General features: G+C 25.2%; 2 protein-coding genes across 2 annotated transcripts in view; both read right to left on the bottom strand.

Annotated features, from left to right (window-relative positions):
* Positions 1 to 9,039, bottom strand: part of LOC126895620 (DNA mismatch repair protein Msh6) — a 17,257-nt gene extending 8,218 nt beyond the window's left edge. Inside the window, exons 1-10 of the mRNA XM_050667716.1 lie at positions 8,542 to 9,039; positions 8,157 to 8,267; positions 6,789 to 6,898; positions 5,192 to 5,284; positions 3,793 to 3,954; positions 3,585 to 3,719; positions 3,325 to 3,460; positions 788 to 927; positions 588 to 725; positions 296 to 500 (exon numbers count right to left, since the gene is read on the bottom strand). Of these exons, the coding sequence (XP_050523673.1) occupies positions 296 to 500; positions 588 to 725; positions 788 to 927; positions 3,325 to 3,460; positions 3,585 to 3,719; positions 3,793 to 3,954; positions 5,192 to 5,284; positions 6,789 to 6,898; positions 8,157 to 8,267; positions 8,542 to 8,758 (1,447 nt within the window). The 5' untranslated portion in view covers positions 8,759 to 9,039. The remainder of the gene's footprint in view (positions 1 to 295; positions 501 to 587; positions 726 to 787; positions 928 to 3,324; positions 3,461 to 3,584; positions 3,720 to 3,792; positions 3,955 to 5,191; positions 5,285 to 6,788; positions 6,899 to 8,156; positions 8,268 to 8,541) is intronic.
* Positions 9,040 to 15,297: 6,258 nt separating this feature from the next.
* On the bottom strand, positions 15,298 to 17,096 carry LOC126895627 (ATP synthase subunit d, mitochondrial-like). The gene is made up of 3 exons (XM_050667728.1): positions 16,513 to 17,096; positions 16,173 to 16,341; positions 15,298 to 15,622 (listed from the first exon to the last, which is right to left on the bottom strand). The coding sequence occupies exons 1-3, from the start codon at positions 16,629 to 16,631 to the stop codon at positions 15,368 to 15,370; spliced, it is 543 nt and encodes a 180-aa protein (XP_050523685.1). The 5' UTR covers positions 16,632 to 17,096; the 3' UTR covers positions 15,298 to 15,367.
* Between the last annotated feature and the right edge of the window lie 207 nt (positions 17,097 to 17,303).

The following is a 17,303-nucleotide window of genomic DNA, read 5'->3' on the forward strand; positions in this document are numbered from 1 at the left end:
TATGGTTTATCTGGGTAAAGGCAACCCAGGTATTCTTAAATAAAAGAAATCTTTATTTGATCATTAAAAAAATTTTGAATCTAGAACAGTATTTTAGTTTTATTTCTCAAACAAAATAAAAATTTTTCACAATCTGTAGCTAAAAAAAAAAATTAATATAAAGTTAAGAAACAAATTTTAACTTTGATTAATATACACTTTATTCCAAAACAATAAAATAAATTTACTGAAAAAGTTGAACTTTCAATCATTTTATTAAACCTCTTAATTTTAAAGTTAAAATGTAATAACATACCACATCCAAGGAATTCCTTTAATTTTTCAGGATATACTGTATTATTATCTTTCTTAAAATAATCTCCTTCGGTTAATGTTACTAATGTTTTTGATGAAGACCAGAATTCTACTTCTGGAATTAAAGCCTCTTTTATAGCACTTGAGAGCATAGTATCTATTACTTTTTTAGTATGTGGCGATAATTTATTACGTTCAAACAAAATCTTAAAATAAATAATTTAATAATTTTTTAAGTTTTTAATCTTAAACAAAACCTTACACTTTTACATAAAAAATTTAAGAATATTAACCTGCACAGGAGGATAATGTGCACATAATGTTCTTAGCCTTGAGCAGTGGCAATCATCTTCAAATTGCCCAAGATAAAAAAGACCAATTGAGGTATCTATAAAACATACTCCATACATGGACGAAGATGGACTTAATTCCTAAGTTATGTTTAAAAATACATAGAAATTTTACTTAATTGATTCAAAATGTTTAAATATACTTTTTCTGATAATGCAATTAAAAATGAATTTTCTGGATCATTGGTTTCACCATCAATTACACCAAAAGTTCTCGTACCTTTGGTAGTGATTCGACAAATTTCACGGCGAACAACTTTATCAAACTTAGTTGTTTTTTTTACTAAAGATATATAAAAAAACAGATACATAAACATGACTATGTTTCATAATATCATGAATGTTATATGTTATAAAATTAAATATACAAATAACATAAAATATATTAAATGAATTAGATATTAAGTATAAATAGATCTCAGAGTAATTGAATTAACTAATTTAGAAACCTATCAAGTGTAAAAATGAAAACATAAATTATGACATAAATACAATTTATGACTATTCAAAACAAGTTTTTTCAAAAGATTTTTGTCAATAATACAAAACTAATCAAGGAAATGTATAATTTAAATGATTATATTCAATTTCGAAAAAAACTTTAATAATTTAAATATATGGTATATAACAAATTATCTATATTTAAACATTAATAAATGTAGTTATTTTTTTTCATCTGAAAAAAGTACCTATTATATTTAATTATTCCACCTCAAATAATAGACTTCAAAATTTTAAAATCTCAATAGACTAAGGAGCTTTATATGATAAAAAAATCTTTTAACTCCCATATAATGGGCATCCAAAAATAATTCTGTGAAGTCTTTTGATTTTATAACACATATTGTACTTTCAACTATACTATGGCTCTTTAAATACTTTATTGTTCATTAGTCTGACCAAAATAGGAATATTGTGAATTATTCTCGTCAAACAACAAAGTTGGATATATTCTAATTTTGAGAAGATCCAAATCAATTTTTTAATGTACATTTTAAATAGTGATTTTAAAGTTCAAAATTTAAAACATTAGTTGTTAGCGTACATGGTTATTATTTAATTTTTAAGTAAAATTAAATCTGGTTCTATTGACTGACCTGATATATTAGATTTAATTCAATTTAGTATAAATTTATACCAAACTAGGGACAAAAATCTTTTTACATAAATGCTTATAATAAAAGTTTTGCCTATGTATCCAATCAATCTTCTGTCAATATGATATGAAATTAATTTAGATTTCACATAAAGTAGAACTATTTAATCTAATTAAATTAGATGTTTGTTATTAGATTTTTACTAAATTTAATATTTTGTATTTGTAATTTATAATTTTTAAATGTAATTTAAAATCACTTTGTGTACCATTTATATTTTCTTTCTTATTTTTATATTTTCATTGATAAATAAATAAACACTTTATTACTATCGCGATTCGGTATAGTGGGTTGACAAATTTTTTTAGATTAATATTGATTTATATCTTATACCGATTGAAATCACTATTTTTAATTGCTTAGATACGTATTTGAAACAAATTAAGAAATATATGTAACATATCCATCAAAGTTACATGATTTTTGACTTAAGAGGTCAATTACTCATAGAAGTTTTTACAACATCTTTTTTATCATTTATATCTTTTTCATCTTACACTGCATTGTATTAGCTTAAATTTGATGAAGTATTAAAGAAGTCAGTTTTTAGAACATAGTTAAATAGCTTGGTTAATGATTGGATTTTTAAATAAATTATGTCAAAAGTTATGCAAATGTCTGAAGCATTATTAAAATTTTTTTGCAATAATCTGTCCAGTTAACAAAAAGTTATTTTAATATAAAATTAAAACTAAAATTATTAACATTGACTGTTTTATAACAAATGTAGTATTATAGGACATTTCTCTTTATTATGGCAATTGAGGGGAATATTTTTAAATTATGGTGCTGATAGCTTCAACTAGACACGTTATATCATCTTTTAACATTTGAATTAAAAAATGATTCAATGGCTTCTAATGTTTTTGTATTTCTATGACTTCTTAATGTCTCATTCATTAACTTTTATTTAAAGTAGACCAAACCTTTACTTTATTTTATCACTATATCTGAAGCTAAAAAGGTAAATTTGGAAGAGACCACTATTTTACTGGTTGGCCAATTCAGAACTATTTTACAATAATATAAAAAATAATAAAAACAAGTTAAAAAAAAATATTCTTAAGAAAGATAATTACTGTAATTTCAAATTAATAATTATGGCTAATATTTTAATTAATTGAATATCAACTATCTGCCAATGATTAAGATGTTTAAAAATTTTATTTGATATATTAATTATTAATATTTATATGTAATTTAAAATCAAAGAAAAAGATAGAAATTAAAATTTATATTTTGTAATAAAATTGAGAAGTTTTTATGAGTGAATAATTCTTAAATTCCCCCTTTCCAATTCAAATTTGAATGTATACCAATGTACATATACAAGAATGTAAAAAAAGAACAGTAAATTAATAGCTAAATTAATAAACAAATATTCAAAAATCAAGTCTGTCACATTTTTAGGTTTTGTACTAGACTAATTTCTAAAATAATTAATTGAAATGTTGAAATATCAAAATATTATTCAGAAAACTTAAAAACCTCCTGATTTTTTAAATATATTTAAATTAGCTTACAAGTTTTACAGCGTTCTAACATCATATCAGGTGTTTCTGTTTGTTCAATACGTGCTACTTTATAACCTTTTTCTACAAGAATAGCAGAAAATCGACCATATGCACTTTCTGGGAATCCAACATGAGCAAAATCACCCTGTATTTTAGAAAAACAAAGATAATTATCAATACTAAATATGATCTAAATATTTATTTCAATTAATTTTTTTGAATTGTTTCTGAAAAATGGAATAAATTGCACAAAATTATTAAATATTTACCTTCATATACAAAAGATTAAGTTCTTTAGCAGCAGTTACTGCATCCATGTGATACATTTCATAAAATTTCCCAACTTTAAAAAAAAGTATACAATCATAATGTTGTGATTTAAGTTCCCACCACTGACGGACAGCCTAAATAATTCATTGTAGAGTTATACAAATTTAATATTGTCATGAAATATTTATTTCATCTTTAGATAACTACCGGAGTTAATTTTTGTTTGAAATCTTCTGGTACAAATAATGTACGAGGATTATAATTAGGTTCAGATGGTGATTTTCGATTAGCATCTCTAATTTTGTCAGATTTCAAAAACTCCAATTTTAAATGAGGCCAATTATCATGATCTACAACTCCCTTGATTATCTATTAAAAAATATTTATAATATATATATATATTGCATTATTATTAAAATTATCAGGGATTCTTTTATTTATATATATTTTTTGACATTTTCAATATTAAATACTATTTTTTTAAGCCTTTTATCTCTAATTCGACAAAATTCTAAAATATTAAGTGACTACTTTGTAGTTATAAATTTTTTAGCTTTGATGCGAAGCTGAGAAGGTGTTACTTTTACCATGATGTGATTATTTTTTTGTGTTTGTCACTAATTTTTCTCAGCTCTCACTCGACCGATTTTTCTCAACGATACGTCAAAAGATCACAAATTGTATATAGTTGAAGACATTACCCTTAAAAATTGAAAAAAATTCCCTCGTTCCCCGAAAATGGGGGAAATATCCAAAAAAATTACAAATTTAAAAATCGGTAAATTTTGTCATTTTTTTTCTTAAAACTTCCATAACTTTTTCAAAAATCAACAAATCAACATAATTTTTTTTTATACTAAAACCTTAGATATTTCCCTTTCATTTGATATCATTTTTTTGAAAATCTAACACTTAACCTGCTCATTGGGGGGGATTTAAAATAGCAACTTTTTTACAAAAACTAACTAAATCGTATATAGTTGAAGACATTACCATCAAAAATTGAAAATTTTTCCCTCGTTCCCCGTAAATGATGGAAATCTCCCAAAAATTACAATTTTTAATAACAGTAAATTTTGACATTTCTTTTTTTTAAATTGTTATAAATTATTGAAAAATGAACGATTCAAAATAATTTTTTTTTATATTGAAACCTTAAGTAATTCCCTATTATTTGATATAATATTTTTCAAAAATCTGATCTTTTACCTGTCTTTACCTTTACCTGGGAGGATTCAAAATAGTAAGTTTTTTTTACAAATGTCAACTTTTTCAACTAGGCATTACGTACTTGAAATTAAAAAAAAAAATTGTACTGACGACCTATCTTCTATGTGCAAATAGCAGTTAAATTTAATCAAACAAAAACTAGGAATTCATTTTGCTTTTGGAATAAACCACCAATCTTTTAAAATTAAACATTATCTACAGATTTGCATCCAAGAGTTTCTTATGATAGTGATTTTAATCAATATGTTACCGTTTCTTATCTTCACATGACACACATTTGATTTATATTATTCATTGAGTTTTGTAAATCATAAATTAATAGGCTCTGAATAATGTCTTATCAAATAAAAATTATTAAGAGTTATTAAAAACTAACCTCTTTGTTTGATTTTTCAACATTTGAAACAAATGATTTCTTACCATTCAATTTTCTGTTTGATTTAATAGATTTTGGTTTAGATTTTGAAACCTAAAATTAAAATGATATACATTATTTTTTTAACTTTATATTATAATAACCCCTTAATTGAATATTTTATTTTTAAGAGGCTTCCATGAAAGGGGGGTGAAATTGAAAAACATTAGTATTGATTATTATTATAATCAAATGAAATAACATTAATAATATTTAAAATTATAGTCAGTAAAATTCTTATACATAACTGATACATACTATTGTACATCACAATATATTTAAACAAGATAAAAGTTTTAAATTCTGAATTAAAAATACTACTTTGTAATATTTTACTAGTAAGCTACTAAAAAATATTATTAGTATTTAATAATATATTTTGATGACTTGAATTATAATGATTGAAAGAAAAATGACACAATAATAATAATACATCTGCTTGGTATAGAAATTTTATTTGAACAAACAAATGCTAAACATGGAAAACATTACAATATTAAATTTACTATCCATTATGTGAGTTTATATAAATTGGTTTTATGAAATTGACCACGGCAAAACTTGTAGTATACTTTTAGTTGTACTGAAAATTCGTGCGAGTGGCAGACCTTTTTTCATGATAATTATTGACAAGAATGTGTTACATATTCACATTTATAACACAATGAGTTGATTCATGAATTTTTATTATTTAGAATATTCACAAATATATCCATGTCTAGTTTTATGTTAGCGTTTCTAATTCATTATAAAATTCATCTTCAGAGTGATAGTTTTAGGTCAGAGGTTGTTATTATATAATTATAGTTATAATTGAGTGTAACTATACAGTTGAGTTATAAACTCGAACTTGTAACTATCAGTCTGAACTCTGTAACGAGTTTGAAACGTTAGCATAAAATTGAAAACATGGATATACTTGTAAATATTTTAAATATTAACTATTGAAAGAACTGCAAAATTGTGTCAATTGTTTGCAAAAGAAAATTTAATACATTGAAAAGTACTATTATTATAGTTGTAATATAAAAATAATTAATATTATGATATTACAGTTAAAGAAGTACCAAATGATAGAAGAAATCTGAAAATCTGATTAGTTTAATTGGTTATCAAAAATAATATCTAAAGTATCCATCAATGTCTTAATGGCCATAATTCAGTAATAGCTCATAATTTATTAAACATAAGAAATTATTATTTATAATATTGTTTAAAGATTATGAATTAACTGTAGACTAAAGTGATTTGTATTTGTAGTATTTAAAATATTTACATAATTTGTTTAAATTGTGTATATATTTTATTAATGACTTTATTAAGACAATTTTTTTAGAATAATTTATTTTTGATTCTTATAAGATCATAGTTTTTATGAAATGAATATTTCTACAAGACTAATTTTATTGCAACCAATTTCATATGACTAATGGACTATACACCCTACTATGTTACACTGGCATTCTCTTGTTACTAGACAACTGATATTATTTAGTTTATACTAAAATATTCATTTAGATTAGTAGCATGTAATGTGACTGAGAAAAAACTGTGCTACCTTATTCATGGGAGATTCACCATCACTGTCATCATTAATAAAAGAATCTTCATCAGATTCTTCCACACTATCTTCAGATTCCGTTTCACTTTCAACTGTAGCTTTTTTATCTATACATAGAATATACATTAACTTAAATAATAAATTTTTTTTAAATAAACTATAAGTCAGATATAGATCTGATTTCATAAATATTCAAAAAGTTAGAATATAGTTTACTACTCTAACATGGATGATTTGTATAAGGTGTTAAGCAAACATTGCAATCTTTCAGGAAACCAAAAATAGAAACTTTTTTCAAATATTTGAGGAATGTGAAAGTGAACACTTCTGATAAATCTGTCCCATTTTAAGCATTTTTTATATTTTTAACGAGGTACGTGATCTATGTGCTACAATTTTAAGCTTGGTTTCTACTACTTGTTTATTGGCTAAATAATTGGTATTTAACAAGTCGTGGGAATAATGTAATATAATTCTTTTAATATTTGCAATTTATACTATTTCTGCCAGTTGGTGATTATTGTAACATGAATAAAAATATTGTTGATTTTAAAACGAATATAAAGTAGTTGAAATGAAAACATTCATCTATTTATATCAGTAGACAAATAATTAATATTCATTATACATTTATAAATAGTAGTGGGAACTCAAATTTAATGAAATAATATAATGTATTATTTGTTTTAAAGTGAAATTCTCACTATCATCATATATAACATAGTATTTCACTTAAATTTTCAAAAAAGCATATCATATGAAAGATGATAATTGTCAGTCGTAAAAGCTGTTAAAGTTTTATTGTAATTCAGTTTTTCAAAGTTATAATAATTTAAAAATGTAAAAAAAAATCCAAATTGCCCATTTTCAATGATAAATTTATTGATATATTTTCCTTAATAAAAAAATTAAATAAATTTTCCAACTTTTGAGGAAAATGTCTTCAACTAGATTTATTTCAGTTTTTTTAATAGATCATCATTTATACTGCATCAATTTATATCTCAAAAATTGACCAAATTAATTTTTTATAAAAATAATAAAATAAATATTTCTGAACAATTTTTAATAAATACATTTTAAAAGACTTGTAGTGACATTCTATGTTATAACAGTAAAATAATCTCTTGTATTAAATCATGAATAATTCAAATTCGTTATTTTAATGATCCTGTAAACCTGCAAAAACTGAGATATGTATTGTTACAGTATAATATAGATCAGCAAAATCAGTCAAACAAGAGCTGTGAATATTTATGAGCAGACACAAAAAAATCACATGTTAAATTCAATACCATTCCAACTTTTCTTCAAAACTAAATTAATTAGTTAAAATTTAGTTATTTGTATACAATATAATTGTACCTGGTATATATTCATCTCCGGAATCTTCTTCATCATCACTGATTTCTTCTAGAGCAAGTCTTCGCTTTTTTTTTTTTGGTAATTGAATATCTTCATCTTCATCTGATTCTTCTAAAAATAAATAATACATTTTGTTTTCAAATTTTTTAATTTATAATTGTAAAAATAATCTTTAAACAATGTTATAGAAAAGATTAATTTGCAAAGAAAAATTGCTAAGTAGTTTTTAAGTAGTTAAACATTAAATTAATATTTTTTGTTGAGACTCAAATTGTTTTCTTGTAAAATCTCGGAGTATAAAAATACCCCTTAAATATTTTTTGAAGTACCGAAATCTTAAGAATTTGAATCTCAAACTTGACTATTATGTACATTAAAAAGATACCATGTTTTTGTCTTCTTTTTTCGATAGTTTTTTTTGTACTACTCTTGTTTAATTTAGGTTTTTTCGAACTGTCCTTAACATTTTTAGGAGTCACTACTTCTCTTTGAGCTGATCTCTTGGGAGTTTTTGTTTCAACTCGTTTAGGTGATTCTTTAACCTTAGAACTAGGTGTTCCAGGCGACTTACTAAAGTAATTGAACAATGTGTTTTTTGACATAGTTAATATAATTGATAAAGTACTTCACAAAAAAAATATCTACATCAACTTGTTTTAAAGCTCGAATTTTAACATGAACTCATCAAAAAGTTAAAAGAAAATATAATGAAAAACTAATTTAAAATTTAAAAATATCTTCAGGTTCTGTTTAATAATTTGATTCGTTGAATTGTTTTTCTAACAACAAAGAATACAAAATAATGTTATTAACAATAGAATTCAAAAGAAATGAATTGTTACATTATATGCTATTATAATTTTACCGCCATTTCTAATTGCCGGCGTCATGATAAAATGTGTTTCCATATTTAGTATGTTATCAATTTTTTAGTAACAGTTTATAGAAATAACAAAAAACATCGATTTAAAAATATCGATGTTTTAGTCAATATATTGATACTATTCAATCGATTATTAACTCATGATATATCAAAATAAATATAGTTTAAAAAAACTAAAAAAACATGCTTTTAAAGCACATCGAACTAAAAAGTTAAAAATAATTTTTAAAATAAGCTTAAAATAATTATTTTTAACTTTTTAGTTCGATGTGCTTTAAAAGCGTGTTTTTTAGTTTTTTTAAACTATATTTATTTTTCACTTTTTAGTTTTATGTTATGATAGTAGTTACTATCAATATCTTGGTTGTTACGGGTAACGGGATATCAGAGTTCGATTCCAGAGAGGGAGTTTAAGAAACGGCTACTACATCCAAAGAAAGCAGCAGGCGCGCTAATTACTCACTCCCGAACGCGGAGGTAGTGACGAAAAATGACGATACGGAAATCATCCCTCGTAATCGGAATGAATACACTCTATATCTCTTAATTAGAATAAAGCATGTTAATATATAAATTTTAATATTAATTAAAATATATTTATATATATATATACAAGTAAAGCGACTTAAGTACGTAAACGTATCATGCATTAGGTATAGTCTTGTTTTGTGGGCGGACGGGTCAGACTAACGTTATACCTGAGGTATAAACGGCGGTAGGAATATATACGTAAGCCGTATGCACGCGGATGATAATGGTCAGTCAAAATAAAAATTTGTTTATATATATATAATATTGATGACAAGCACGCGTGTACGGGTACGATAACTAAAAATAAATTTTTATAGGAATAGTGTTGTGAGCGAGGCGTGGGGTGGGGTGAATGCGTTATGACAGTCTAGTCTAGACGACGGAATATGCGATAACTTGTGGCGTTTGGAGAGTTACATACATACATACATAAATACAGGTGAAACTAATATAAGCGTGTTAAAAATATGGAAGGTTTATCGAATTTTTTAGTTTATTAACTATTACAGTTATATTATTATTAGGGATGGGTAGTGAGTGAGTAAGTCAACTCAAAGAGTTGACTCTTTTAGGTAAACTGAGCGAGCTGAATCAGTGTGCCATAGCACTGTGACTCAATGACTCAGTATGGACTACTGAGAATTGAATTTAGTTTAGAACGTCTTATTAATAAATTCCGAATCATGAATTGTGATGTATAGATTTAACATACAGAAGTAGAAGTTAATGGAGCAATATTTGGGTCATCAATCGTCTCTCTATTACTTGAGTCTTTCTATCTAATAAATTTGATGGAAAATTTAATGGATATTTAGATTTTATATGTCCAATTAAATTTGAAGTCGAAGAATGATTATTTTTTAATGTTATACGACAAAGTCCACACTTTACATGAATATTATCTGCTTCAAGTTGAAAAAATCCCAAATAACACTTGATTTACTCATTTTAAAATGAAATAAAATACCTTTGTAAATTAAATAAAGTGTTTCACAATTTTTGATTTTATGCACAAGATTTACTGTGATTACAGGAAACAGCGTTGACACATTGAGTAAAATTTTAAATAAATGAGATTAGATTATACATAATATGTCAGTTTTTAAAACAAAATTCATTCAAGAATAGACCTGTAATTGCATGCAAGAAAATTTTGAAATATATGAGAGAAGAAACCAATTTTTCTCACTGCATGCACTTAACATTAAACATTGATAATATCTACATTGTATTTGTATACCTAGGGTCCGGTATACTTAATTTAACACATACATAAATCTATGTGTTGATGTTAATAATAAACAAATAGTTTTTTTATATTTAAAATTTTCTCTTTTAGCTTCGATGTGAAGCTGAGAAGGTATTAATTTTACTATGATGAGTTTTTTTTTTTTATGTCTGTGCCACTTTTTCTCAGCTCTCACTGGACCGATTTCTTTCAAAAGTACGTCAAAAGATCACAAATCGTATCTAGTTGGAGACATTACCCTTAAAAATTGAAAAAAATTCCCTCGTTCCCCGAAAATGGGGGAAATATCCAAAAAAATTACAAATTTAAAAATCGGTAAATTTTGTCATTTTTTTTCTTAAAACTTCCATAACTTTTTCAAAAATCAACAAATCAACATAATTTTTTTTTATACTGAAACCTTAGATATTTCCCTTTCATTTGATATCATTTTTTTGAAAATCTAACACTTAACCTGCTCATTGGGAGGGATTTAAAAAAGTAACTTTTTTACAAAAAATAACTTTTTCAACTTAATTTTTGAAAATGTTCCGGAAATACTGCGTCCTTTAAACATATATCAAATTAAAGCTTATTTTATGTACTATAAAATGAAAAAAAAAAATTTGTCCCGACACTTTTTCTTCTACATTTAAACGGCTGCCGTAGTTAAAAAAACACTATTTTTGTGTTAAAATTTTCGATTTTCGATTTTAAATTTTCAACTTAAAAATGCTATAACTTTTTGAAAAATGTATATATCAGCACAAATTTTTTTTTTCTAAATACATTATAAGTACATCTTTCATTTGACATACTTTTTATTAAAATTGAACAAATTCCCCTTAAATAGGGGCGTTCAAAACTTGAAATATTGTAAAAAACATAGATCTTTTTCAACTGAACTTTTGAAATTGTTCCGGGAATACTGCGTCCTTTAAACATATATCAAATCAAAGGTTATGTTATATACTATTAAATGAAAAAAAAAAATTTGTCCCGACGATCTATCTTCTATGCGCAAATGGCTACCGTATTCAAAAATATGCTATATTAACAAATTTTTTTTTTTTAATTAAACACTATCTACAGATNTTTTTTTTTTAATTAAACACTTTCTACAGATTTTCATCGAAGCGTTTTTTATGATAGTGATTTTAATCACTGTCAGATATCATCTATACTGGACCCAACTATGCNTGTTTTGTAAAAATTTTCGATTTTTGATTTTAAATTTTCAACTTAAAAATGCTATAACTTTTTGAAAAATGTATATATCAGCACAAATTTTTTTTTTCTAAATACATTATAAGTACATCTTTCATTTGACATACTTTTTATTAAAATTGAACAAATTCCCCTTAAATAGGGGCGTTCAAAACTTGAAATATTGTAAAAAACATAGATCTTTTTCAACTGAACTTTTGAAATTGTTCCGGGAATACTGCGTCCTTTAAACATATATCAAATCAAAGGTTATGTTATATACTATTAAATGAAAAAAAAAAATTTGTCCCGACGATCTATCTTCTATGCGCAAATGGCTACCGTATTCAAAAATATGCTATATTAACAAATTTTTTTTTTTAATTAAACACTTTCTACAGATTTTCATCGAAGCGTTTTTTATGATAGTGATTTTAATCACTGTCAGATATCATCTATACTGGACCCAACTATGCCACGACCCCACTATATTTTAAATTTACTCTTTATTTCAATAATAATTAACAATTTTAAATGTAATTAGTAAAAATATTAAACAATTTAATAGAAAAATATTTTATAAATAACAAATAAATTACTTTTTGTGAGTATATATTGAGAATCTAAAATTTTAACAGAAGAAAAAAGGAATTAAACTATTGAATGATTAGAAGTTTTAACTTAAAATTAGCTCAACTGTCTTATAGGTAAAAATCAGGGTTTGAGGCCCATCATCACATAAAATTACTAATTAGTAATATTCAACTACTTTTTCCATAATGTACATACAATTTGAATTTGATTCTCATTTCTTTCGCGCTTTAATTTAATTCCAATATATATATAAACAAATAATGAATAAAAAATTATTGATAACAATATTACATTTCATTTTACAATAGTAGTTAATAAATAATAATTATTTACAATGAGTAAAATGAATTATTATTCACATTTGTGTAAAACAATAGTTTATTGATATTAATCTAGCTAAGATAACTATTAAGTCGCATTTAGAAGGCACTCCACGAGTATGCCTTGCAAGTTGTAATTCGCGTTCCTCAAACTTCTGCAACTCACGAGTCAGAATCGCGCCTTTAAAGATTCGACGATTTGGGAGTTGGGATAACTGAGTCAACTCATTTGAGTGAACTCATAGTAAAATGAATATATATATATATGAATATATTATTCATTTTACTATGAGTGAACTGATTCAAATGAACTGAGTCATATCAGTGAGTCAAAAATCCCATCTCTAATAGTAAGTCTAAATATGCTCCCACAATACGTCAGTTCTATGTTGTTTATACGACCACTGCATTAGTTTAATGTATGTTATTTAGTATTATGTGGTTACATCTAGTGGTAAGAAAAAGCGTTATACTGTATAATTAATTGGTAACCAAAATATAATAATGATAAGAAGTTGGTAAGAATAACACAACTCAATGTCGTTTTTTGGTATAACTATCACTTGTTGCGTATTAATACCAACAAATCATAATATGCATTAAAGGTTAAAATTCAGTAAATAGGTAATTTATACTTAAAACCCTTCTTTTTTTTAATAACATATAGATAAATATTATTATTATCTATCAATACTTATTTAATTATCAATGAATAAATTCAATTTATCAATTCAATATTTCAATTTTTTTAAATCAATCAATTGATCGTCAACTATTACTTGAGTGGTTAAAATGACATTTTTTGCTAAAAACATTTTTCAAGAAATTAGAAAAGAAAAAAAACCAATTCTAAAAAATTTCCTTTAAGAGGACGCCGCCATACAAGCAAACAAAACAACGATATGACTGAGAGAATACGCTTTTAGATGTTTATTAAACCTCTTAAGGTTTAAGTGTTACGAGTATCACATTTGTAGTTCATAATTTATTCGCAGCTATGAAAAATTAATTTTATAGATTACTATATATAGTTTTTTGTGTTACATGAAATCTATAATAATAATAATATGTAGGTAGTTGTTACTTAGTTAAGTTTAAACATTGGATATAATATAAATTAATGGGGAATAAATTATTTAAATTTTAGCCGATTGTAAATCGTTTCTTTTCGTCAGAGAATAGAGATTAAAAGTTGTTTTATATCTCTATGCAGCTATCCACGACTCAATCACCTTTAATTTACAGTAGTCTGTTAGTTTTTAGTGAGAGCGGATTTGCCCTGAAAATAGTTGGTATGGGGACGAATGAGAGAAGAAGAAAAATAATTAAACAAATTTTTAATTATTTTCAATTGTTTTTTTTTTTTGTGTGATTTTGATGTATACATTTTTTTTTGGCTCTTGAATATTCGACTTGAGCAACCTCTTAGGGAAATGAGGATCTTCAATCTCCAGAAGTAAACACTATGTAAAACCTACTAAAATATTAGTGACTATGTACTATAAGTAACACGTATTTTACAAAATACACAAAGTGTTGTAAAGTTTAAATATTAAAGTATACTGATTACAACACAATAGTAAAAAAGTATAACTTTCAGTGTAACTTTATAATGCATAATGAAGCCATTTATAAGAGTTCTCAAAGTACAAGTTCATTCAGTATAAAATTTGTGAAAGATTACTAAGAAATAATGCACGTAAATGAATGTATAAATACACCCATTTGTTTAACGACTGCGCGCTTATCACCGAAAGTACGTGAGCAATATCATGACTTGTTGTTCGCCGATCTCCACTTCAAAACGCCCGATACGATTGATATGTTGTTGGGCGGAGATGTTTTCCACATACTGTACGTCCAAAGGCGGAGATCATACACATGAAAGGTTTACCCTCCGGGCTTGACACCTATCTAGGATGGATATCAGTAAGTACAGTCTCGCTCACTGACACCTCGCCACAGCCATTAACGTCACTTGCCGTGACTCTTAGCACACCTGTTGACAGTTTGTTGCGTCAATTCTGGACAATAGAAGAACCATCAACACTTCCTACAACACAGGATGAATTCTGTGATCACTGGTTTACACATACTACCACACGTGATGTATCGGTTGTTTTTGTGTGGCGCTACCGTTCAAAGATGAGATTATCACGATTGTAATAAAAATACCGCTGACAAGAGCGCGCCTTCGCTTAACGTGCTCGGTGAATCTCGTAATTTTGCCCTCAAAAGATTATATAATCTCGAACAGTTATAACTACAATTTTACACTAAATTTTTTATCTGTAATCAAATCTTAGTAAAATTGACTAAAATTTTTATGAAATTAAACAATTTATAATAATAATAATAATACAATATATTTTCCTTTTATATAAATATTTATTCCAAAATTTTTTTTGAAAATTGGGTAAAATTATAATGTATCTAACAAATGAATAACTTAATGACCAGCTTCAACTTTTCTTTGTTTTTCTGACCCTTCTTCTTGTGGCTCGTCAAATATATAATCAATTTCTTGATGAGGCCAGAATGATGGCTTGTTTTCAAGATCTAATGTCAAATCAGGCTCAATATAAGCAGCATCTTCATGAGTCATTTGGGAATATGACAACAAATTCTTAATTTCCTCGATCCTTAATTCTGCTTCTTTAATATTAGAGGCAGCTACCTTTTTAAATTCTTCTATTTCCTGCATCTGTAATTTTCATAAGAGAATAATTAGACAATGACATTATATGAATAAATTGTAAAATTTAAAAGCACAAAAATAAAACCTTTAAATTTTATTCTTTTTACTTTTATTCGGCTATTAAAAAAAAAACAATTCTTATTAAGGTTTTTTTTATATTTCTCTTAATTAACTAGTACAAAATGATCTAGTGTATTTTTCTTTATCGATTTGCTGAGTAATAATAGAAAATTAATCCTACTTTGGAATTTTCATACATATAGGAGATATAGAGCAATATTTCCTAATTTTTCTATTCCTTGTTTTTGGCAATAAAACATTAAGAATTCAACAATAAAAAAAAATCAATCCTAACATTTATGTGGAGTATGGTAATAATGATGCATTCATCGAAAATAAGGCTTAGTTAAAAAGTAAAATTTGATTATTTTTCCAAGTTCATACAACACTTTACTTTATTCACATTACAAAATTAAAATTTTAATGCAATATTTTTAAAGACAATTTCTTAAAGAGTAATTTAAAATATATATGAATAAACAAAGAGAATATGTACAGTTTTTTTTTCAGAGCTATCAATAAATGCTGTATATTCGTCTTCAGGATATGGAATTTTAATGGTATTGTATTGCTTTTCAAAATTTTCAACTAAACCAGCGATAGGAATAGTATTCTTGTATTTGGCCCAATCAATTTTAGGTGTTTCTGGGGATAATGCAAACATTCTGCAAATTATTTCATTCAATATTTAAAATATATATTAGTAATATAAATTTATATAATTTTTTTTTACTCATTTATCATATTATATTAATCTATAAAATTTTAATTTAAGAAATATTTAGCGATAAACATTTAATTCGGTCAAAAATGATCTTTGAATGATCTTTACATACTTTCGGAGGTACCCATCAGATTTAGCTTTAAAAGCTAAATAAGCAGCTTTTTCAGCTTTAGGAACACGTTCACTAATAGCAATCCAATTAACAGATGACTGAGCAATTCTTCTAGCCATTTTAATTAATTAATTGTATAAAAAATGGATAACAGAAGCACACTTTGTTTGAATTTATTCAATTTACAAATGTATTCAGATTCTTACAAAAATTAATGTTATCACGCAGCTGTAGGGATGGCAACGATATATCGAACTTATCGATATATCGATATACTGTTTCGATATATCGATTAAAGATTTTCGATATTTATTTTAAATTTGTATTTTTTGTTAGTTTGTCTCGATAGTAAAAAAATTTAAATGTTTATAAATACATTATACTTCAAGTTATATGCAATAGAAAATAAAAGCTATTTTTAGCCCAGGTTACTCTAAATGTTATGTTCACTTTTCACGTTCAGTACTGGATATTATTGTAACTTTTTTTATGAACAATAAAAATACAATAGTACTTATACTGCACTCGGATAAATCATAATGTAATACAGCTGAATATTCTTAATTCGTAGAATTCTTAATTTTTTAACTCTCTTACTACACGAGAAAAAACCAATACATACTAAACCAATACTAAAATATTAGTGACTATGTACTATAAGTAAGTAACACGTATTTCACAAAATACACAAAGTGTTGTATTGTTATTAAAGTATTTTTGCAATCTTAAAATGACTCAGTATGGTCAATATTAAACCATTATTAATTTAGATTTTTCTTTTTGTATATTTA

The sequence above is a fragment of the Daktulosphaira vitifoliae genome, unplaced genomic scaffold (genome assembly GCF_025091365.1).
Source record: "Daktulosphaira vitifoliae isolate Bord-2020 unplaced genomic scaffold, ASM2509136v1 Scaffold_1, whole genome shotgun sequence".
Classification (NCBI taxonomy): domain Eukaryota; kingdom Metazoa; phylum Arthropoda; class Insecta; order Hemiptera; family Phylloxeridae; genus Daktulosphaira; species Daktulosphaira vitifoliae.